We start from the raw sequence: 26,470 nt of genomic DNA, 5'->3' as shown, positions 1-26,470 counted from the left end.
ACCTTCAGAGTTTTTATAGAAGAGAGACAAGGATGAAAATAAATATTAAACCACCATCTGCCATATGTAAAAATGAAAGTGGATTCAGAACAGTGTGACTACACAGAGAAGGCTCTAATTTGTTCTACCTGGGGGAAAAGCAGGAAAAGTTTCTGAATGATAGTTGAGTTGAACCATTAAGGATGACTGGAGTTTTATAGGAGGATACAGCAGAAAAGGCATTTTGGAAAGAAAGGAATATTCTGGGAAAACTCATGGAGATTTAAAAGAGCATGGCCTATTTGGGGATGACAGAGTTTTGTGTGGCAGAAGGCAGGGAGTATAAGGGGTAAACAACTAGTGGTTGGTACAGATAAATACACAAAAACAAAATTACCAAGAATCCTCATGCTTTAACTTGAACATTATTGAGCATGAGGAAGCCAGAATTAAGAAGTGACATTACTAGACCTACATTTGGAGAGATAACTATGAATAAATAGTGGAAAATGGACTAGAATAAGGAGCAACTGGAAACAGGACAATACTGCATAATAGTGCACAAATGGCACATGACATGGGCTTTATCTTTGTGATCACAAAATATATTGTACCGATTATTTGTCTAAAATTTAGTTCAATGTTGTGATGATCAGTGACGACCAACAGGGCATTTACTTTGGCATTCCAAAATGTATGAATTCAGTGTAGACTTAGACACAGATACAGACATAGACATAGATAATAGATATGTATGTAGACACCATATATATAGCCAAAGAGAGACAAATATTCCTTTTTCAGTATTGTCATTTGTTTCTTTAAAGCAATGTCTTATTTCAGTTTTCAAGATTCACAGTATCCTCTTAGATGTAAATAAAGTTTCTAATCCATGGAATCAAATCAGTTAGAATGTCTGACAAAAATTAACTTGAACAATGAAATCTAATCCCATACATGTTTGCTGTTTGATTCCTATGTGCAATACCCTGTGTTAGACGTTGGGGAAACAAGCACGAGTAGGACATAATTCCTGCCTCTGTGCCACTCCCATTATGATAGGGAGGACAGACACATGTACAACTGTTAATGCTACTCGGTGGGTGAAGTATTCGTAGCATAAAGAAAGTGCCATAGGAGCAGAAGAAGAATTGTGGATAAAAATGCTTTCAGCGTCTATGACCATGCTGTTTCAACCTCAATTGATCTATCAAGTAGAAGAAATAAGATATAATGTATCATTTATGTTTTACCTCTCTGGAAAACTCTAGTGCCAAGAGATAAAGACTTTTAAGTTTTCACAGGTCAAACAAAAGCCACATGAATCACTACTAATCTGAACCCCTTCTATAGCAAGAGATACAGGAACACCAGCATTGCATAGTCTGGCTCTTCTACTCTTGCTCTTCATGACTCATTCAAACTCATTCAAATGATGGCAAAGGCAAAAGCAGAAGAATATGATCAATAATTCAAACAAGAAAACAGACATACTGGGGGGAAATATTTATCAGGTTTTATTTACGCGATATGGTATCTCTGGAGCTTTGCAATTATCATTTTTTGTAAATACTTAACACAATCTCAGATTTGCAAAAAGGAGAAATTATTTGGATTCCAAGATTCCTAAAACATTGAAAGAATTTTACTCTCTAATTTTATATTGTCATCCTACTTTCATTAAGTTGTAAAATGTCCAAAAGTATTTTAAACTGTTACTCAGCTGAAAGTTATCTAGACACACTTGGGAAATATTATGTCATTATTTAGTTGATTAGTTAGAATTTTATAGACAGTTAAATCATACTGATAAATGAAATAAAACTAAAGAGCTAGTGGAAATAAATGTTGCTTCTCTTTAGCAGTGTACTTTAAAAATTAACATTTGAAATCTCATGTTGAAAATACACATGCTCAAGATGTTAATAATCACTTTCATGAGCAGCTTGGTTAAGCAGTCTATGTATATTAAAGTCAAACTTGTGTAAACACACACATATACAATAGGCAATGAAGAATATTTTTAAAATAATCACCATTAACACCTACAATGAAACTGAAATTTTACTTCTTTATTTGTTTACATAACCTTTTACAAAAGTGGTGTGTGTACTCCATAATACAGGCAGACCTCTATTGACATGATGTTATTCAGTGATTTCAAATGTATTTCTATGAGAATATCTCAGATGACTTTATAAGCTTCTCATAATCCCAAAAAGTTCCTTGCATGGGTTTCTATGAACTGTTATATTTTCAAAGATGACTAACACAGAAAAAGTGGGTTAAATTGTGAATCTCTTCAATGACTACATCCTTCAGCTGCTGTATGTTTTGTTTGTAACATCCAAGTGGAATGTCATGGTATATTATCATCCAAGATGTGAGACAGCTAAGGGAAAATGTTAAGGTGGAACACAGAATGTACTTCATTATATACAACCAAATTCTGTGCCTTCTACAGACTTACTCGAGAACCTTAAAGTACAGCAATTCTGATATGACAGAAGTTACCATCAATTAGTCATTCACATTTTCATTAATTATAATTTTGGGTCTTACAGAACAATCATGAATGTGTTTCAAATAATGTTGATCTCAGTAATAATTATAAACAGGTTGTCTAATTACATAGCTCATTCTGATTCTAGCAGTCCCCAAAATCACTGTGAACAATCACCAGGTCATGTGCTTTCATAGAACCCTTTAAAATGTTCATATCATAAAACTTCCCTTCATGTTTTTAGGATTTCTTGACACCTTTCCCTGTTTTCCTTCAAACATTTATCCAATCTAGTTTCATATATTTTTAATCTCATTATCCTTTTTAATTCAATGAATGAGTTCCTAATACAGGTACAGAAACTTATATTTTTTCGTAAATGATCTATTGACCTTCATTTCATAAATTTTGGGTTAACTTTTGACCAGATTTTTATCACTGAATATCTCACAGATACCATGCTTTAGGTTAAATGCTGAAGAATGATGGTGAAAGACACAGTCCCTAGCCTGCTGTTTGGTAGGGGGGATGTACCTCCTGGTAGTTTGGTAGTTGACATGAACTCATTCCCACTCTTTCATAGGTCAAGAGATCCTCTCCATAGATTTTAAACTGGGAGAGCAATAGCCTCTTCATCTTTTCAATAATTCTATTTCCACTTTGGCAGTAAGAATATTTTCTTCTTTCTTTAAGCTTACTTTTTTTTGGCAAGCTGGTATGACATTTCAATGGAATCAAATTTGCCAATTGTTTTTGACATTCACGCACTTGTTTCTCACATCCATCACCAGGCGTCTCTAATATTTTGCAGACACATTAATAAGCTAATCAAGGCACTATAACAGTTGACTGATAAAATGTAATTTGGAGTATTTTTAAATGCATACTGACTAACCATCTTAAACAGATTTAATTTCTGTTTAAATTCTAACGGAAACTTCCTCATACCATTCAGGTCTGAAAGAATTCCAAGGATTGGCAAATCAACTCTCAAGTTATTATCATGGTTACCAGGTGACTAATTCATTTTACATTATTTTAATTTGCAAGTTAAATAATAATTGAAATGACCTTAATTCTATAACAAAATTCTTATTAACTTGATGAATGAAATTTATTAAATAACACTTTTTGTACTTTAATTTCAAAATTTAGGGATATAAGTTACCAAATAGCCTAGCCTAATAAAGCTTCACTCTTGCTGGTAGATCCATGGTAGTGTGTATATTTCCAATGACAAAAATACTTTTTTTCAAATTGGAAGATTTAATAACCCATAACAACTCCAAAACACATAAAGTGCTTATGACCCAGATAGCCAATTCTGAGAGGAAATTCCAGATTTATTCCCAGTTCCTCCACATTATTATATCTCCAAGTAAGCTACTATCATGCTTATAAATTGATTGTGAAACTAGTAGAGAAAATCTTCACTATTCAGAATGCAAAATCTGGACTAGCAATCCCTTTATAAAATACAAAAATATAAAAAACTAGCATACCAGAATCATTCAGAAATAGGTGTACTCAAAAGCATTTTGTGAAGGCAATTTCTTTGCTCTTACTTATTTTTAATATGGGATTCACAATATACTCCCAAAACAGTTTTGGGATCTTAAAGTAATACCATTACACTTAAGTACCTAAGAGTAACAATAACATTGGGAACAGTGATAGTTGTTACTATTTCAAGTAGAAATAGAAATAAAATTTGATTCTTAAAACTATTATGTGACAAAACAGCACAAATATTTCATACATATTAAAGATGGAGAAACGAGATGATATAGCTAATATCGGAGTCAGAAATTTAATCCATGAAATAAGTAGAAAAGGAATTGGACTTCCTACTAAGAAACTATAAAGTAACATAATTCTGACAAAAGTAATTCAAACTTAACAATTTAATTATATTGATAAAATAGATCTATGAGACATTGAAGTTTCAAACACAGATATGTGTTTCTTATCTCTAACAGAGAAAGTGGCAAAAAAAATGGACATCTAATAAATTTAGTTAAAAAATGAAAAATGAATGAGTCAATATAGATTAACTATGAAATATTTTGTCAGTTAAGGGCAAACAAAAATGCTTAGAAAAATAGAAAAATATTGTGTTGTGAGAAGCCAAATTATTTTCAAGCCTAGGACATGATACGGCCTGTCAGCTCTGAAGAAGCTAATGATTCCGATAAAAACTTTATTATCTCAAAGGTAAAGGAAAGAACTTTGTTAAGAGTTTTTATTTTTCATTAATGGTCTTCAATGATGTATTATGTTTAAAGTCTTTCTAACTGGACCAATTGTGGAGTTTGGAAGTGAACGTAATTAATGTCAAGTTTTGATATGAAGGAGCAATTGACTTTAACTTATCTTTAGTCAGACAACCTGGGAAATAAATAATATTTAGATGAAAATATCACCACCACCACTATAACCAAAAGAACAGAAATCTCTTGGTTCTAAGCAAAGCTGTGCTGCTTAGAAAAAGAACAGAAATTAACTTAGCAGAAATTAACTTAGCAGAAAGATATTCAAAAACTTTTGACAATAAATGGCAATTGTAACTAGGGAAACTAACTATTACAGACCACATTTGAGCCATGTAATATAAAAATAATAGGTAATTAAATGCTCTTATTGTTCCATCATTTCGCTAATTCTCTAAGAATTTTATTTTCTAAATATATGTATGAATATGAACAGTCTGATTGATGTTATGGATCTGTGTTTTTGAGCTACTTCATAATAAAGCAACTCCTAACAGAGGCGTGGTTGGTCAACTAAGAGCCCCAAATAATCCTAAATTTATCCATACCTCCTAACAGAAACTACCACACCAAAGATTAAAAACAACATATATAAGAAACTGATATGTAGCAGTTCCATGCTAATAATAGCATGAGATTTATTCCATAGAAATTAGCAAAACAAATGCTTCAGTATAGGTGCTTGATAATCCTTTGAATGAACTGATAAACAGAATGAATGAAATGTATGACTGAATGGAATGGCAAAAAAGGGGCAGTAATCCACCAAAGTAGTTGATAATTTGAGCTAGTATATCATTAACAGCACTCAAGAAAAGCATCACTGGACTACATAAATAAAATCCAGAGAAGAGAAAAATCAAATGATTAAAGGAATTAATTGGACACAGGTGTATTTGAAGTAGGTTCTTAAAGAAAGCATTCCCACATACCTTAATTTTTGAAGACAAATATGACAAAAGATGACACTCCAATCATCAAAAAGAATTTTATTTCATCAGTCCCAGGGAGAAGTAAAAAGCTAAGGATATAAATAGTTTCAAAAGGGGCTTACTTAAATTTGTAAATGGTAGATCCACAGGAGTTATCCAGCTCAGTATAAAAATATGTTTTATCCCCAGATCATCTTTTTGGAATCATAGTTGAGGTGAGCTGCCTGAGTGGTGGACTGTATGATGGTCTAACCATTCCTGTGCTCTTTGGACTTATGAAAAATGGTAACAAAGATGTGTACTCTCAGGATACCCAGCAGAATCCTTACTCTATTTCATAAGAATTATAAGATGTGAATTATAAGATGTAGAAATGTTTAATGATACATAGTAAATGCTTTGTTGTTTATTATTACAAGTGTTACTGGAGTAATTGAGGCAAAATCTTCAACAACCTCCAATTACCTAATGGCTCTTTTTTCTTTCTCATCACAGGAAGCTCTTTTACATGTGTTGATTCATATCACTTGAACTCACTGCTTCCATTCCCCACATCCTTGTCTGGTAATATCTGAACAGTATTAAAGTAACCTTGACGAGAAGGGGGAAAAAAGTCCCATAAAGTGTTATGGGCTGAGACAGTCACTCCTTGCTTAGAAATGAGTTGTGTTCTAAAGTCTTTTAAAACACATAGCTGCCTGGTTAAGGATGATTAATAATTAGAAAATTAATGACTTATTCTTTGGTTGCCCTCTTAGTCACAGCTTTCACAGCTGTGTTGGTGTTAAGAAGCTATGTAAAGCAAATTCTTTTTAACTACCTGGGAAAACGCTGAGTAACATGAGATGCTGAACAATCCATATATTATAGGAAGATAAACATTTTTACCAGAAGTGGTTAAAGGGACAGATCAAACTGTATAATCACAAATAATATACATTTGAGAACACTGATATCTACCAGAACATTTCATTGTTTTGGTTATAAACTTAGGGCATTATCAATTTTTTGGTTTATCAAGTGATGTCTGACAATTTTTAGCAAATTGGAATATTTTGCTTATAAATGCTCTTACTTGAAAAGGGAATGAATTGGTTAATTTTCCTGCAATATTTCTAGATATGAAAAGGAGTAGCCTTGATTATTGTTAAACTCCAGGTTCAGTAAGACCTTTCTTTTTAGAAAGTATCTAATCCTGTCAATTTATTGGTTGCTTTTGAAATTCCTAAGGAAATGTAGAAAGACCTTGACACCATGCAAACCTGAACACGGTCTTTGGAAGAAATACTTTATTCTGAAGAGAATTCTCATTTATCTTTTATCTTTAAGTTTAAAATATACAAAACCTAAACACACTTAGTGTCTTTATGAACAGAATAACTTCGCTTAAAAAAATTATCCTCTAAGGATATACATGAAATTTCAATTTGCCACTTTGTTTTGAATTTTAAAAATTCATATAGGAAAAAAAAATGTGAGGCAATGTGACTAAGAAAATCTCCCAGGTTCATACCTGAATACATAGAAGTAAATGTGAATATGTATGAATCCTCATGAATCTCACATTTGTTTTTTCTTTGCTTTCTAAAGACGTTTTACTTAATAAAAGCTGGTGTTCCATTTGAAGCAGTAAATGAAGCAGATTTACATTTTCTGAGACTTAATACACCTTGATAACAAGCTCTTCAAAGTTTCCATTTCCCAACCAACCGTGAAGCCAAAGTCTTGCTTCTTACAAAAGAACCATGAACCAAACAAAAGTGTGAATGTATTATCTATTCTTCAGTGGTAGTTTCATCCTCAAAAATGTATTTGTGCCATAAAACTTCTAGATCAATTAATGCACTTCAACAATTAACAAATGACTGCCCAAACTCATTCCTTCTCTCTAGCAGATGTGCCTAAAAGGGCTCCTAGCACATCATTAAGAGATTTTGTAAAAAGCACTAAATAAGTCCCCAAATGACAGAAAATGTAAATACAACTTGTTATGGCACTAGCCTTAGTGAGAACCATTTTAACGTGTTAGTATAAAAGGGGCAGTTCCAGGTTTCACTATCACTTGCTAGAAATTCTTCATATCCCTTCAGTCACAATTGGTTGAAATCCAAGTCCCTGGCCAGCTTATCAGTGACATCTTTGTGGATCATCCTAATTTGTAGACTGAGCATTAATCCACTCCCAATGTCCTGACCACGTGCACAGTGAAACTCCCCCTGTGTTTACTTGGAATTCAGATAGGGCTTCGGCTGCTGTTACTGCGGTTCTTGCTTCCTCTGTGTACTTTCTTTGTCTCTGTTACTGGCCTGTTTTCCACCAAGGCCCAAAGCTGCTCTGACCACTAATGCCAAGGAAAAAGCAACCCTTTCTCCTAGAATAGAACTACAACTCACCAGTTCTTCTCAAATGAGAAAAAAAAAACATTTTTCTAGTCTTTAAAAAAAAAGTCCATGTGTTCAGCAGAAAGATAAATTGCTTGCAGAGAGGGGAGGAGGCAGGAGTAAAGGGAAAGCCAAAGAAGGGGTCCATTTTGAAGACTGTGACCCCCCCTAGAGACCCATGTAGCCACTCCTAATACTTTCCTTCTAGTCTCTCCATGTAAATGTTACTTTTAAGCTACTGAACAAGATCAAAAAGACTACAGACCCTTGGGACTAGCCATAAAAAGCCTTTAAATTTTTCACATTCAATATGCCAGTCATTTGAGAATAAAATATCATCTACTAGTTGGAATCAATCAGACCACCTTCTAATTTACTGACTTCTCAAGAGTAGAATATTATATGTGGATTTTGATCATAATAGAGCAACACAACTATAAGGAAAAATCATGTGTACATACATTTATTCGGCATTCAGTATTTATAAAGTAAGGTCCTTAGATGTATATTTAATTCCCAATGGTCTATCTCTGACCCCATACCCTATTGGGCAAATATATTTTGATATTTATGAATTATAGCCAAAACTACCAACATACCAACTATTGTAGAAACATATATTAACTAACTTTGAAAAGCATGTGAAAGCATTATTCTCTATAGACATAAAATCAAAGATGGAGTTAAAAAATAAACAGCTGAACTCGTAAAATATTAACCAAAATCAAGACTTTTTTCTTTCCACTTTTCTATTCTACCCCTCTGAATAGTAGAATTTTTATATTATTTAGAATAGGTAAGCAGTATATCTTTACATTTAAGCTAGGAAAAACATTGAATTCAATTAACTATAGATCTATTTCAGTTCACCAATGATCTTCTTATATCAATTTCTTCTTGATATCAGTGATTTTAAAAGTAAAGATAATTTTATTGCAATGCCTATTAAATATAGCAGGCAATTTTTTGTTGGAGCATAACAAAATAATACTGAGCCTAATGACAGAATTCATTTTTACTATTTTAGTCCTGCCCATAATAGAGTCAATTGAGACCATTTATCAAGGTTTTGGGCAATACACTTTGAGAGATCCTAAATAGTTAGCATAATGAAGTTTAGTTGCATGATTCTCTATTAATAGTTATCTTTATGCCCAGGTATGTGCCCTCATAAAAATTTGGGAAAATTCTCAGTCTTATTTTTTCAGCGTATAAAGTTATTGCTGTGTGAAGCTCCACAGCATCCCAATTCATTTAATAAAAGAACATACACTTGTGCTTAATAATTCTCATTATTGCAGCAAATCTTCATGATACTACATTCAGGGAACTAAAGGACACATCTACAATACAGACGCAAATGATAATGAAAACCTGTGCAATATGCCAGAGGACATGCTTTTGCCTGCATCAGCATTAAATCTGTAAAATATGGAGTTCTTCATAGTAACAGTTTACTATGCCTTCTTTTTCCTGCATTAAAACTATTTTATCATAGCCTTTTTCAAATGAAAATCATCAAGAATTTTTGAAAAATAGTAAGCATGTTGCATGAGTCTTTCCTTTTCCCAGCTTTTGAGGAAACACAGTAAGATTTAATGTGACTGCCATCAGTAACATACTATAACTTGGTCCACTGAATAATACTGTCATTGACAGACAGCTTTGATATAATAACATCAAGCACGAGGACTTCCGGCTCCAGAAAATGTATCCTTAGCCCTGAGCTGAAGAAGTTGCTTCTAATGGTCTTGACACTTGTGTTTGATGAATGAAACATTGTATAAGGCTCATGCTCCTATAGAATAGTCCACATTGCCAGTCTACCTGTGAACTGATTTGGTGAGACTGAGGCTAGATACAAAGATTATAGAAATTCTTCGGTAATTGTCTAGACAAAGATTATAGGAATTATAGGATCATCTATACATAATTGCTGCAAATTGTGTCAAAATAGATTACTGGGGCTGGAAATTAGGGCATCTATGCACAAAATCAATGCACCTTTCCAATGGAGCATTCATTTTCCAGGTGCATGATGCCTAATCACATCTGTATTGTGGCTCCTACATTTCAAAGACCTCAAAAATTATTTTATCTTCACAAAATTTATGAGAGCTTGTTAAATCAGTACAAATGCCCCACTTCTCCAATGATAAGGATGAGTCAGAGAAATGTAACACCTTTCCTGGAATTTGAATGTCTTCTTTCTAATCCATTCCCCTGACCTTCCACCACATTACCATGAACGCCCATTTCTAGAAAATAGTGAACCTCATTAGTTTGTTAGGGGACAAAATTATCATAATAGTTTTTATTCCATGCAGTGTTCCTAATGCAAAAAACTGATTACTTACATATCATAAAATGGCTTTGAAAACACACACACACACACACACACACACACACACACACTAAGATTTTACTAACATTCAAGCAGACTAAGCAAGTATACTGGCCTAAATCAGAACAAGAGCTTCCTTAACAACACTATGTAATTCTGGACTTCTTTATTGCTATTCCATCAAAGATAGATTGTCATAGTAATTTCCCAGGCATATTTAACTTGTATTTCAGTGCTTAAGCCTTAGTCTAAAAATGATAAAAGCATTGAGATTAGAGGCAAAAGGTCAGCTCCTGAATTTCTTTACTCCTCACATGAACCTGACTTTTGATTTTTCTATTTCAGGCTAAGCTCCAGTGAAGCCCAAGCCTTGCACTCCTAGGCTCACTTGTGTGCATATCACAATAGTAGTATGAATTACTGCTGACACAGCCATCACTCCTGTTTTTGCTAGTATTTCTTTCACTCTTTTGCTGAAGCCATTATGAAAAACAGTGCTGGCACAGCCTTAAAGTCACTTAATACCTTCTCTTATTTATCTAACTAACTTACTCTTAAAATTTCGTTTGCAAAGAAGATATTAATGGTAGCAGAGAAATTTGTTTAGAATTTCTTCCTATAGGTTTTATGAATTTAATATATTGAGATACTCTACAATCTAAATAAAGAAAGCTACTAAAAAGCAAAAGCAATCAGATTAGCAAGTATTTATAATCTTTACAATCAGAACATAAAGAGACATCACAGGACTGTTTCTCCTCACTATTGCCTAATTAATTGTGATGGAGTTTATTCATTTCCTTATTTAATAGGGTGAGCCTTCTGTGTCACAGAACCTATGCTATCATTAATTCTCATTTCTTAATTATGAAGTATGGACTTATAAGAAGTAAAATCTTACAGCTTACCACCCTAAGGTTTTTATACTTCCAGTTGATGGTCTGTGTTCTATAAGGACAAAGCCTCAAATGTGTTATTTACACTCCATGTTCGTTTTCAATACTTCTTATAAAAATGTTCTGCAGAAGGTCTACATTTATAACTTAACTGAGAAAAATGATGAAAGAATATAATAACTTATTCAAAGACAAAATCCAGTATAAGGACATTGGAGCAGGATATACTGCCATGCTAAAACCGTCAAAAGATGTCAGTTTTCACCCCATGTGTAATTCTGTTGATTACTTTTTAATTCAAGATGTATTTTTCATAATGATGAATAGAAAGGGTTTTTTTCATAGATAGCTGATGGAACTAAAAAGAAGCTTTCTTATATAAGGAACATGTCATTTGTTGTAAAGACATCTTTTAATATTGGAACATAATGAAATTATGAATCAGTAATAGTCCACAGCATAATGAAAATTTTAAACAAAGTTGACTGAAAGTCATCTAACAACCTGAATATATTTTTGGAAATGTTTCAATATCCTTAAACATTTCAGTTTTAAAATTTCACATTTGTTAAAGAATATTTTAAATAATTAAAATTGCATGGTATTGTTGATTTTTCTTCAAAGTTTTTTAAAGGAAAGGCAATTTTTTATCATTTCAATGTCATGATAAAACAAGATTTTAAAGTTTAAAAATTCTATCATATACATACATACCTAGATACAGAAGTCTAAGTAATATTATTTTATACATTTCTGCAAATGAACCATGTTGCCTTTATGAAATATGGGCAAAACTGCATGAACATAATTGAAGCATAATGATATGGCATTACTTTTATAACATTTTTTCTGTGCATTATTTGAGATCACATTTCTTACTCAGCAGAAGTTGGCTGAATTTATGGTCTACCATGAAGTTTTATCATAACTTACAGACATCTTCATATTTCACCTTGGTTTAAGTACTCTTCAAATTATACTTACGACAAATATTTAGGAAATCTTTATTAATAATTTAAACATCAAAAAAGAGAAGTATAAAATAGATATGTATTATCATTCATGCTGTATATCACAGGTGAAATTTGAGTTTCTGGAAGTTGATAGAGGTATTTTACAGCTTTTACATGATACCACTTAAAACAAATTTAAAATTTGAGTTCTAAAACTACATATACCTGGGTTCCATCTAATAATAACATAGTCACTTACTGATTAATTGAAGCTTATATAAAATGAAAAACATATTAAAAGACATAAAAATCATGCTCTCCGCACCCCCACCCCCACCACTTTTTCTTTCAGGATGCTCTAGAACATCATTGACAAAAAAATCCTACTTTAGGTTCTGACATACAGATATGGTCCCAGTATGGGTACAATGTGCACAACTCTTCATAAAGTCAATGACATCTTATTAAGTTATTTATTCTTAAAGTATCTTTAAAACAATAAGGCAGCAAATGTTTAGCTACTTTTTGTTTCATCACATCAAAGAAATATTGTTATTATTTTTCTATATGTGGAAAAACTCTATACAATTAAAATCTTACTAATTGCTGCTACCTTCTCTATTTTAAAGAATAATTTGTTATCCAATATTGCAATCTAAAATATTTCTATTTGGAACAGGTGTAGCATTTTGAAATCAGCTTGTAAACCCATCAGACTGTTTCCTTCTAATAAATAAAAGAGAACTCTTTTGGAAAACTACCATTTAAATTTTTGTTACTTCTTTATTGGGCATCTAATTAATTTCGTTCATCAGTTAGTATTTGCAGTTACCTATGATGGTAATATAAGCCCAGTGTGACACCATATCAATCTTTCACTGGGAGTTTTGGACAGTTAAAGAGCAGTGCACTTACCATGTTCCAGCCAGGATAGAGGTAGTCTGTACCAACAAACTCAAAGTAGTGAGCAAAACCTTCTTTCAGCCATACGTCTTCCCACCACACAGGAGTCACAAGGTCACCAAACCACTGCAGGGATAAAATGAATGGACATCAGACAGAAACAAATGTGGCACCAGATTATTTTATCTAAAATTAAATTAGCAAACTATGATTATCATAACTGGAATTCATTCCCCAACTGGTTTTGTGATCTAAAAATATGCTATGCGGCAAGACTATTGATTTATTTGACTACTTGGGTGACACTGGTGTTTTCTAAATATGTTCAGGGAAGAGCAAAGATAAAATGACCAGGGAATACAAAAAGAGCATTTAACCTAGAGAAGAAAGAACTGAGGAGAAAAAAAAGCTGATAACAACTGTCTTCAAATATTTGAAGGCCTAGTATGAGGAAGAGGAAAAGGTTTGTACCTTGTAGCCCTAAAGGGACAAATCAGGGTTAACGGATGGGAATTAGGGTTGGTAGATGTCTGCTGAAAATGCAGGAGACCCTCTAACAGACTGAGATGGCCAACGATAGAAAAAACTGCCTGGAGGAGCTCTGAATGACTGACTTACCACAAAAGTATTGAAGCATCAGCAGCAATTAAGAGGAGGCATCAGCCGATTAAAGGAACCAAGGGCTTTTAAGATGCTCCACACCTGCTTCTCCATGACACCATGATAATGAGGGGTTTGAACCTAACAAATCTCTAAAAGCCCTTCATGAAAACTAATGTTGTAATTTTTAACTGGTGTTTTGATTAGATCACGATGCATTGCTGTGAAATCCTTGCTTCATTCAGCAAAAGGTTAAAAGAACCCTTCTTTCATTAAAAAAAAATACACTTTATAATCCAGGAGATATACTAAAGACTTGGGATCCAAGGATGAAAAGTCAGATAATGCCCCTTCTCATGTAGCTCGTGTTTTATTGTGGAAGTAAGGGGGATGCAGTGAGACAGAAAATAAAAAATAAGCAAGCAAATGAATAACACAATTTCGGGGTCTAATTAAGTATGGTAGGATTGGGGAAGGAGCTGCTTTAGATTGTAAATGCAAAATGTTCTCTCCAAGCAGGTAACATCTGCATTCAGACTTTAATGATAAGAAAGAGGCTGCTATGAGTAAGCCTTGGGCAAGAGGATTCCAGGCAGAGGTAAGTAACCCTTAGTGTGAAAACCCTAAAGGGGAATGAATTATTTAAGAAATGGAAGTAAAAGGTGAACAAGTATCAGATTGTGTGCAGCTTTAGGAGATACAGTAAAGAGCTGGGTGACTGAACATTTCAACAGTAATGATCAAGTATCCATTACTCAAGAGGATCTCTACCTGAAATACGAGTAAGAGAAAACTCTGAATATATTCATGACCTCAAAATAAATGATATTTAAAATATTTTTTATTCCTGATCAAAAATGCATGTTTCTCCTTAATTTGCAAGCCAGTCTTAAGAACTGAGAAAATGAATAGGTAGGGAGAGAGGGTTATGCAGAAAATAATTTGACAGCAAGACTGGAAATTATTATGTATTTCTCCCAGTTTGGGGTTAATTTCCAAATACTGAGTAGCCTGGCATGAGTAAGCTAAAACAAGAAAGTAACTTACCATATGGAACAAATGAAATCCAATTTTAGGAACAAAAATGTTATCAATGTAGGTTTATTTCAACAAAAACTTAGATGTAACTTGTTTTGAGGAATGTTCACAAGGGAACTACTTTTGCCTCAAAGAATTATGTTTAGCTGGAACCCATTCTCTTTCGCCCAGTAGAGGAGCCCTGGCTATCCCTCCATGTGGACTCCCTCAAGTCACTGAGGCAAGGAACATATGCCCAACCTGGTCAGCATGACAAATACAAACGTTTTACACGTTCCCTGCACAAGGATGACACTTAGGCTAATGGTCAGCCTGGACCAGTTTATCGTGAGGTCAGTAGTTATGTATTAGCACTGGACAGTTCACCTTCTTTCACTCACAGCATTTTCCGTCACTCAAAGTTGTTTCAGTGTTTTAAAAGGATTTGTGTTTATAACAAATTGAAGTGCTATGAAATCACAATGAGTTTCTGATGTTTTAACATCAACTATCCACAATTACCAGTACCCAGAACAGGTATTGCTTTATTAACATGTGCATTTATTTTCAGTGATATTTTCTTTTTACTAGAATCAAGATTCAAATAAGCACTGCAAAAGTTCTGTAATACTTTCCACTGGTTGTAAGACAGTGCATAAAGTCAAAATGAAATTAATTTTATCTCAGCTTCACTACAAAGTTGGCTAATTTACAAATGGATTTCTAAACATGCCAAGACAAAAAAATATATCAATCATCTGAGAACAAAGAATCTATGGCTGAGTTAGTGAAAGACTTCCTAAGTGTCTGTGTGATGGGAAAATGGGAATAACAAATTGATTTCTGCAAAGGCAAATTTTGACACGTACACAAAACTCAGCTGCATCTAACAGCAAAGCAATAAATCATTGCCATCACTGCACTTACCAATCTACACACCAATAATCACGGGAAAGTGAAGCGAAGTTGACAAGGAATAGTGTGACTGGATGGGGCCTGCTAAGCGGCTGCTGGGTGGCAGTGCCATCTCACTCCTCAGCAAAACTGAATGACGGTTGCTTATTCAATATGATCAGTGTGTTTGCTTTTGTTTCTGCTGTCATCTGAGAAAAACGGCATATCTTCCAGAAAGAACTACGCAGTGCTCTCTATATAATTAAAACTTAATGGAGAGGATAATAATTTAGCTCCTAATCTAAGTATGTGAAGTCATTCTACAATCTCAAGAGTGTGCAATTATACTTACACCTGATCCTTTTTCTCATACCTGGTGACATATCTCATGAACAATGACCATGGTGACATCCAGCAAATAAGAAATAGATGAAGCACTGGGATCCAGCAGTATTCTTTGTTCCACAAAAATACTGAGTCCCCAATTCTCCATAGCAGCATACGGATGCTTAGGCACAGCTAAGAGATCTAGAAACAGAATAAAACAATTCCAAAGGCTTTAACAAAATATCAGATTCTAAGCACATATCCTAAGTCCAGAAATCCTAATTAGAAGGAATATTCACTCTTGCTTAGTAAATTTTTTTTTCTAAAGTAAACTCCCTGTCATTTCTACATGACAGCAGAAACATAGGCTCTCATTGTAAACACTGGCCACACCCATTCATCACAGTTCATTTCCAGACCCAGTGCTGTAGCAAGCAGCAAGCATCAGCACGGTTATTGATGGGCACATCCTAATAAGTTTCAGGAAGTCAAGGAAACCAAATGTAGCAGGCATCTATAGAGTCAAAAGGCATTGTGCCTTCCAATGAAAATATATTCAGCTCAATGCAATGATACTCTTGCTTTGTCCTCAATATTTTGCAGAAGAAAACATCTTATGTCAATTTAAAAATATGACATGTCATTTTTCTAATTGATTAAACTCTGATTTATTTTTTGAGTCCTATTAAGAGTAAAATGTCACATGCAAATACAGCTTATAGAGCAAACTCTAATATAGAGGCAGTGTCAAAAGGCTTTTTGGTTCTGGTCAAGATTTCACCATTAAGCAGATGTATGACATCAGGTAAGTCACGTAATTTCTCAAGACCACAGTTTCTTCACCTATAAAATAAGGTTATTGGCCTTCATTATCTTTAAAATCCTTCCCAGCTTCAAAACTCTATGATTAGATGATTCTAAGATTTGTGTTTATTTTAAAAGACTGTAGAGGTGTTATCAACTTCTGGTTAAGGTGACCCAATACATTCATGTTTTGATGTACTCCTTCTGCTCTAAACACATAGCAATGATAAATAAAACATTAAAAGGGAAAACTGAAAAGTATCTCCAGCCTGGAAATAAACCTCTCCAAAGACCAGAAATGGTACAGAAATGCAAAGTAGTGATTGTGTGTGAAGCCACAGGCCTGTTGGCTTCTGGCTCCAGGCTCAGGCTGTGGAGGCTGGGAATTGGCTCCAGAAGGATCTGCCAGAGACAAAGGACTTTAGCCAAGCTGACTGCTTGATGCTAGGGTTAGGTAGGACCTACCTGCTCCTGAGAAGGGCTGAAAATAACTAATGATCATAGCTTCTCGGGAAAGCTAGCAAGTGGCAAGGTAAGGATTCGAACCTAGACAGACTGGCTCCAGCACCTTGCTCTTAATCACAATGACATAATGTTGATAGTCCCTGACTCACAAGTTCTGCTTCCCAATAGCCTGGAGATACTCCCTAGGATCCCAAGAAAAAATGGTACAAGAATGTTTGCTGTACTGCTGTTTGTAAGAGTAAAAAGGGGCAAACTACATTAAATGCCTTTCAGCAAGAGAATAGAAAAGGAAACTATAAAATGCTGATATAAAAAAAATACTACAAAACAATTGAAATAATGATTTCAGAACTAGATGCTCATACTACATATATCAACATGGATAATTTGAAAAACATAATGTTGAGGGAACAAGGTGTAAAATGACCCTCACCATATACTACTTAAAAACAAGCAGAACAAACATATTGTAAATGGATACACACACATGCACACATACCCAGACAGGTGATAGTCATGAAATGTACATACAATCATACAAATATAAGAATGATAAACCCCACAATCAGACTCATGATTACTTCAGGAAAAAAAAGGAGGAGAAAGGGATGCAGTCTTTCAGGTTCCTGGACCCAATTTCAATGTGTGTATATGTGTGTTTGGGAGACGAGGAAGGCGGGGGTAGCTCCCACCGTTCCCACCTCACCGACAAGCAATTTCTGATTACCAGCAGGGTGTGTGAGAATTCCGCTCAGTTCTAGCTCATTGCTGATACTACCTCTCCGGAGATAGCAGCAGATGCCACAGGATAAGGGCTCCATCCCACAAGACTGCCCCAGCCCACCCCACCCAGCTTCAGGCACAAGTCTCAAGCCCAGGTGCTTACCTGCATTTCTGACTATTCCGAGACCTCTTTTTTAGGTTCAATTAATTTTCTAGAATGGCTCACAGAACTCAGAGAAACATTTACTTCCTAGATCACCAGTGTATTATAAAAGGATATCTCAGGGACAGCCAGATGGAAGAGATACACAAGGCAAGCTATGGGGGAAGGGCACAGAGCTTCCACGCCCTCTCCAGATAAGACACTCTTTCCCCATCTCCACGTATTTACCAACCTGGAAGCTCTCCAAACACCATCCTTTTGGTATTTTACAGAGACTTCATTACAGAGACATGATTGATTAAATCATTGACCACTGGCAATGGAACTCAATCTCCAGCCCCAGAGGCTGGGGATGGGACTTAAAGTTCCAATCCTCTAATCACGTGGTCGGCTCTCCTGGCAACCAGCTCCCATTCTTACGTGGGGTCCAGAAACCACTTAATTAACATTGCAAAAGATGCCTTTATTGCTCTCATCACTTCCCAAATTCCAAGGGTTTTAGGAGCTGTGTGAGCCAGGACACATGTACAAAGACCAATATATATGAGAATTATATATTTTACCACCTGAATAAACAAAGATACGTATCTTACGAAATTTCATTATCACAGATGGTCATACAAGGGATTTCAAATAAGTCTTTAATATTAAGTTTTTTAAAGCAGTTGATGGATACATGGGTATTATTTGTAGTATTATTGATTCTTTTCTGCATACTTTAAATATTTTGTAATAAGGAAGAAATAAAATGATCAACAGTCTAATGATTGATTTTCATTTATTCATGACTTTAGCAAATATCTCATAATTTGCTATGTTCTTAAGTCTGAAATGTATATCAAAGTAAGCCAAGTATGTTCCCTGCATCCTCTACATTTTAAAGCAAGAATGGGGGCAGCTCAACAGAAGAAATAAAGAATAAAAATTACTGTGAAAGACTGAAAAACAAATGTAGTTGGAGAGGTTCTTGAAAGATACAGTATTTGAGTTGGACTTCAAAAGAGAAGTAGTACTTCATCAGGCAGACAGAGGTACCATATGCACTCATTTATACAAATATGTATTGAGCATTGTGTTTGCTTAACATGAGAACTGTTCTGTCCTTCTAGCTCCTTTGCTCCTGCCCTCATGGCACGTATATGCAGGTGTATAGAATGAGGAGGTCAATTAAGAAGTAATAAATGGATGAAAGAAATTTCATAAATGATAAATTCAAGTCCTCCCCAAGGTAATCACACTTCACCTGAGATGGGACTGATGGGAGAAGCCAGCTGTCTGACATCTATGGAAATGTGTGATGAGACTAGGGAACAGATGCAAAGGCTCTAAGGGGAAAGTGAGACTAGCACATTGGACAAACAGAAAGAAGGTCGGAGTGGTTGGAGCACAGAAAGGAGAAGAATGTAGGTCCAAGAAGTGGTACAAATTGCAAGTACATCACAAATAGACATTGTTCTACTTAAGATTTTGACTTGAGACCTTCTCTATAGAGGAACAAATAGGCTCACGAAAAAACATTGTGCCAGGTCTGCCTGCCACTAGCAGTGGTGCCTCTGGTGTATTTACTTATGGGAACACGGGGACTTAGGAACAATCCAGATCCAAATCTGTTGCAAACCAGAGTGCTCTTGAATAGTGCAGTTCTTCAAGAGCTGAGAGGAGTCAGGTCTCCAAGACTAAATCAGGCCACACACTGGGATTTGGACTGGCTCAAATGGCACAGATGTGCACTAGATGCAGAATCTAGGAGATTGGGATAAAAAGGAAGGTGCATTTAGAGAACAGTCATCAGACAGCAAAGGCCTGCCTAGCAGCATAAGCAGGTATGTTGAGGGGGCAGGTGAAGGTTGGGCCAAAGATATCAGGCAATGGTGACCCAAGCGGGCAGCTGACTACATACTGGTTTCCAGAGGTGTAAGAGCACGAAGTCAGGCCTGGGTAACCAGGCTAAATATCAACCAGACAAGGGTTCTTTAGCAGATGGAGGCAGATTCATTGGCCTGATTGAGAACAGAGTAAAACACAGAGAAATAAGTAATAGGAGGCAGCTTCTGAGAAACAGACAGGCTTCAGGATAGATACAGGGAACCATGTCTACAGATGGCAGAAGGGGGAAGAGAAGAAACTAAAAAACTTAGACTATGCTGCTACACAAATAACCTTATAACAAAGTACTGAAGAAACTTGGATTTTGTTTTATTGAAAAACATTTTAGCTGTGCCTCTCTGCTCTAAACCTTCATAACTTAAGGAGTCTAATGTGATAGTTTTACTTTAAGAATACCTGCATGAAGCATATAGCCATATAAAGACTCATATACAACTGTTCACAACAGTTTTACCTCCAACAGCCAAAAACTGGAAATAAATTAAATGTCTATCAACAAGTGAAGAGATAAAGTGTTGTATGTTCACAACAAAATACTACTCAGCAATAAAAAGAAATGGACTATGGATACATGCAACAACATGGGTGAATCCCAAACAGTTATACAGAGTAAAAAGGAAGAAAAAAAAATATATATATATATATGTATGTGTGTATATGTATATATACACATATATACACTGTATGATTCATGTTATTTATATAAAATTCTAGAAGATGCAAACTAATCATATGGTCAAACAGCAGATCAGAGCTCACCTGCGGATGAAGATGGGAGAGGTCAAAAGAAACAACAGGAATCTTTTGGGAATGATGGATGTCTTGATGGGTGTGTACATATTGTGAAACATCAAATTTAAACTTTAAATATGTGAAGTTTACTGCATGTCACTATAGCTCAATAAAGCTGTTAAGAAAAATATCTTCAGTAACTGAAATATTCTTTTGCTAACTTTGACGACAATAAGATTTACTCATAATGAATTAAATCATTTTAATTCTTGCAAAATAAATTTGTCATGAGGCAAATCCATTAACATGTGCAACCATAACTCTTTAATGTGCCTTGAAAAAAGGTAAGAATGCAAATGTTTCAGAATCTAATTTACTTGGAAATTCAAAGAAAAGCCTGGATAAAATTATGCATAGTAGTCTGCTTCCAATTAATTACTTCAGTCCCCAAAACTATAGGCAGATAGCAAATATGCATATAATGCTAGTGAATGTGATTACATAAATTAACATAAAAAACATGACTTTTCGTACTTGTTCCCTCCAATGCACTACAATTTGCCTTCTACCTTTAACTCTGTGTTGAAACAGCTCTTGTTCACTAAGATCACAAAACCTCATGGAGACTTCTCAGCTCTTATTTGTTTGGTTTTGTTGAGAATTATCACACTGTTGATTAGGGCTGCCATCACAGGATACCCATATGGCATTCTCATGGGCATAAGTAAGCTGTCTTTTTTCCCCCTCTACACATAGTGTATTTATTTTGTTCATTCATTCATTCACAAAGTTTGCTGAACCTTTACTCTGTCCAGCAGAGAAGGAGCTGACAATGACCCCACCCTCAAGGAGCTCACATTCCACCTGCTGGGAGTGGATGCAGGGTGGAGGAAGTGAAAAACTGCACAGGTAAACAAACTAGACAACATGAGACTGTGGTTGGGACTATGATGAAAATAACAGAGGGGATGTAGAGAATAACGGGCTTGGGAGATGATACTTTAGACTGAACTATCAGGAAAAGCCTCTCTGGGAAGATAACACTGAAGCTGAAACATCAGCCTAACTGACCTGTAGTTCCATGAAGGCAGGACATATTTCACTTCAATTGCTGCTTTTCCAATGCCTAGCATAGTGAGCACATGTCTGATGTTCAAGAATTTACTGCAAAACAAAAGGTTTCCCTTGTAATGACAAGTCATGCTGAACAGCTTACAACTAGTTTTGCTGACATTAAAAACCAAATGATATGTAACCACTACCAATACCCATCCAAGAACAGCATTAAATTCTTCAGCTCCAGTCATCAGTTTCATGGTTTTACTCTGCCTTGTGAAACGTTCTGCTGATCCTTTAAACTCTGCTAACTTTCACTCAGATGCACCCCCTGCAGATTCAGACACATTCTGAACTCTTGCCCTGGTCCTTCCACTCCAAATGCATCTCAATTTCCAGTTTTCTCACAAACCCACAAATCCAGCTTTCCAGCTCTGCTGTACAAGCCTCCTTGGTAGAGGCCAATGGACATAACAGTTAAAAACCGGAGCTTTAGCGTCCACACCATCTGGGATGCAAACCTACGTCTAACCCTTACTGGCTGTGGGATTTTGAACAAATTGTTCAATTGCTCTCAGCTTCCATGTCCTCACTCATAAAATGGGGATATTAATGGTAACTTCCTTGCAGGTTATTGTGATGATTAAATAAGATGGCCCATGTGAAGCACTTAGCCCTAAGCACAAAACATGGTAAATCAATGCTATCATTAATTGGGATCTTTCCGTTCATCCCCACCTTGGGGAACTGAATGAATCACAGGCCTGGGCTTGGGAGAGGAGGAATGTGTTTGAACAAAGCTGATGTGCTGGCTGACATGTTACATCAGGTATTTTGATTTCTGACTTACAATTTTACCTCGAAGTAAAGCAATATAGGACCTACCTAAGAATGAACAAAAAAGTCATCGTAGGACATTCCCCTGTTATCATTCAGGGATGCTAAGTAAGTTTTAAAGGTATAGCAGGCAAAAAAAAAGGTTTTTGATTATTCATGACTGTGACTCATTGAAGATACTATTTCCATATGCATTTATGCTTAAGTACAGAAGATAAAACTCTTTGCTCTGACAAGTACTGTATGGGGCTAGTAGAAATGTAAATTGCCCTTGAAATAGTAATATTAATAAGATGAAATTCATAGATGTCACCTATTTATTTGTAAAATGAGAGCAACCAATGGTTTTCTTCTCTTCAAGTGCGTATTCTGAAGTGCACTCAAACAGGTTAGGTTCTGAATGGCTGTTTTTAAGTTCACTTGACAAAAAGGAGTTTAAGCTTTGCTATCTCTAGATACATTTCCACCAAACTTAAGAGCGAGTCAGTCCTTCAAAGCTTAAAAACAAAACGTACTTTCTCCTTATGGACTTTCTGTTCGGGCAACATATTTCCATCATAAAAGGCCAGTTTCAGCTACACATTTCAGCCTATAATAGAAATTTCATCAGTACCACTTGTATTCACAAGCCTAGCATTTAAGTTCTCAAACTCTTAACATTCTCCTGAATTAGCATTAGGCCATAATATAGTCAATGTTTTTGCTGATCCTCCTGCCACACATTGAAAGGATTTTTTTTCTCATTTCTGCAATCACTTTTCCTTGACACTTACTGATTACTGTCAATTGCAAAGGAAGAACACTTCATGTGTTGCCTAATTTCCTTTTTCCCTGAAAAAGAATTTCTATGCCAGAGGACTTATCCCATATGCACAGGGAACATTTGTCATTTTCTCACCCATTTAATTTTTAAAATTAGCTCTACTTTAATTTCCATCACCATATTTTGCATCCTTTCAAGCACTTTCAAAACTCATGGTCTTTGCTTTAATGGACATGATTAGGCAAAAACATCAAAAAAGCATATTAAATTACCTTTATCCCTATCGTTTGGTGACAGGCCAAATTGACTAATGCTTGTTATATAACAAAGACTTGCTGTTATCTAAGAGAACATAGGTTGAAAGAAAATGTCCCTCTCTAATAAGGTTCCATTTACAATATATTTTCATTTATTCTGAAAATACTTCTTCATTCCCTAAGATAAGCCAAACTGAGCTGAACACTGGATATACAAGCCATGAACAATAAAGATGTAGTTCCATTAAGCCCTCATAGAGCCGACAACCCAATGGGGGATACAAACAAGTTAATAAGTATACATATCATGGATACACATGAAGAAAACTGCAGTAGAGGGCACATGCTACCACGAGAACATATAATAAACGCAGCAAAGAGCAGAGATTAAGAACATGGGCTCTGAAGCCAGGCAGCCTAAATTCAAAACTCAATTCTGCTACTTAACAGGGCATGTTACTTACCATTTCTGCTCCTCATTTTCTTTACCCCTAAAATGGAGATAATTATAACTCAAATATTTTACAGGGTTACTTCAAGGGCTATTGTTGGAATTCAGTTCTCAAGGGTCTCTCAAGTTTCTGTATGTCTTATGAGCACAGATACTGACTGCTTTTCTTCCAGATTACTTTTTGAAGATATTTGTATAGCAAAAATAAAGATAGTGTCCTTTCCAAAGCAAAGGAGAGGCATATCTCAGAGCCCTCATGGTTATTGACAGCTGTGTGAATTAATACATGTGAGGTGCTTAGAACAGTACCATACCTAGCAAGTGGTAAATTATCTATAGCTGTTAGGTACTGTGGTAGACAGAAAAATGTCCCTCTAAAGATGTCCAAGCCCTTATTCCAGGACCTATTAACTATATTAGATTATTTGGCAAAGAGGGATTAAGGTCACAAATGAAATTTAGGTTGCTAATCAGCTGACCTTAGAATGGAAGAGTATCCTGGCTCATCCAGGTCGGCCCAATATAATCACAAGGGCCCTGAAAGTGAAAGCAGGAGGCAGCAGAGAGTCAATGCCAGAGTGACACAATGTGAGGATGGCTCTGGAGGCCACTTCTGGCTTTGAAGATGGAAGGGGTTCAAGAGCCAAGGAATACCAACAGCCTCTAGAAATTAGAAAAGGCAAGAAAACTGAGAAATTCTCCCCTGAACCTTTAGTAAGAGCAATGTCAAACTGCTAACCTACGGAACTGTAAGATAATAAGCTTAGTTGTTTTAAGCCACTGAGGATGTAGTAAATTGTTATAGCATTGATAAGAAACTGAGCATATCATTACATTGTTCATTAATACTATAGTGAGGAATATACTATATTGCTATATATAATATATATATATATAAACACTATATATTATATTCTATAATATACTATGGCAATAATATTAAGTATTATTATCATTATTACCATATAAAAAGGGATCCCAAATCTTAACATAAAAATGGGGAAAGACTTCCTACAGAAAGTCAATTATGAGGTTATTGAGTGAATAGAAGTTAGCTGGAGGGAAAGTATATTTCAGGCTAAGGGTAAGTTAAACCAACCCTTAAGATAATTATAATGTAAGTGATAACACTTTCAGTAAACAAAAACTAGATCAAGATGGCTGAAGCATAGAGTAATAATTCCTGTTTTGGACATGCTGAGTTTTGGCTCCCTCTGGAACATGCAAATAGAGTGACCTGATAAGAGGCTGAAAAAATAGAGGTCTAATGTTTTAGGGAGAGGTTTGGGCTGGGGGAACAGATTTAAGAACTCTTCAACAAGTATATAGTAGACCATGGCTAAAGCTGAGCACAGAAGAGGACTCGAACATGTCTAAGGGGCACTGAGATTCAAGAAATAGAGGAAGGGGGCAGACAGAGCAGGGCCCAAGGAGTGTACTAACAGACATGGTGTGGGCCAGGAAAGTGTGAAATCACATCACTCAAGAGCAGTGATCCAAAAAGGAGGCAGGGGCCAACAGTGCCTATGGATATCTTACATATATTTATACAACACAGATATTATACACTCAAGTGGTTAAAATACTAATTGGTGCTTTCAAAGAATACTAGCTTACCATGCAATATCATTCTCAACAGATTTTCAAAATGAATAATAAAACCTTTCACAGACATAAACACAAAGTCTAATCATAGTGTTTACATCGTCATCTGAAAGGAGAAATAACAATATTCTCTTAGGGTCTGTCATTAATCAGCTATTTAATGAGTGTTACTTGCTGGAGAGGGCCCATCCCAGAGGCCCAGAACTCAGAGGAATCCTTCTGTTTTCAAAGTCAGGTAGCTGGGCTTTCTGTTAGAGGTTTGGATAGCTCTTTGACACTCTTTAATTGACAGATTCACATTTCCAGCAAAAGAGAGTATGAAAATAGTACTATTTATAAATACATTCTTAACTCTTGAAACTTGGAGTTGTCAGTAACATGTATTTCCAAATTCATATGCACTCTTTAGAGTCTCAGTACAAATTGGTGACCTCTAAAAGAAATTATTTCTGTAGGTTTGGTAAAGTGGCAAAGATTCATTGTACCTTGAGGTCAGTTCTTCTTAGCATAAAATGTACTAGTAGTACACACAATATTCAATGAAATACACAAACAGTAATTCAAAGGAACCAATGCTGGATTCTTAGCTTAACACTGTCTAGCATTAATTTCAATTCAAATCAAATACTTGTTGAAGCCCCTGAGAAAAACATCACTGAAGCCCAATGGCTGTAGATTGTTTTTTAATCACTTCTTATTGAAGTACAAAGTATTACCTGATATTAACT

At 35.3% G+C, this 26,470-nt stretch overlaps 1 protein-coding gene across 1 annotated transcript in view; it reads right to left on the bottom strand.

Moving 5' to 3' along the window:
- The window catches only part of TRHDE (thyrotropin releasing hormone degrading enzyme), a 395,901-nt gene that overhangs the window by 177,037 nt on the left and 192,394 nt on the right, over window positions 1-26,470 (bottom strand). The window contains exons 4-5 of the mRNA XM_073213329.1: window positions 16,046-16,200; window positions 13,174-13,287 (exon numbers count right to left, since the gene is read on the bottom strand). Of these exons, the coding sequence (XP_073069430.1) occupies window positions 13,174-13,287; window positions 16,046-16,200 (269 nt within the window). The remainder of the gene's footprint in view (window positions 1-13,173; window positions 13,288-16,045; window positions 16,201-26,470) is intronic.

The sequence above is a fragment of the Manis javanica genome, chromosome 10 (genome assembly GCF_040802235.1).
Source record: "Manis javanica isolate MJ-LG chromosome 10, MJ_LKY, whole genome shotgun sequence".
NCBI classification, from domain to species: domain Eukaryota; kingdom Metazoa; phylum Chordata; class Mammalia; order Pholidota; family Manidae; genus Manis; species Manis javanica.
The sequence above is the reverse complement of the archived record's forward strand: the minus strand, read 5'-3'. Positions and strand labels throughout refer to the sequence as shown.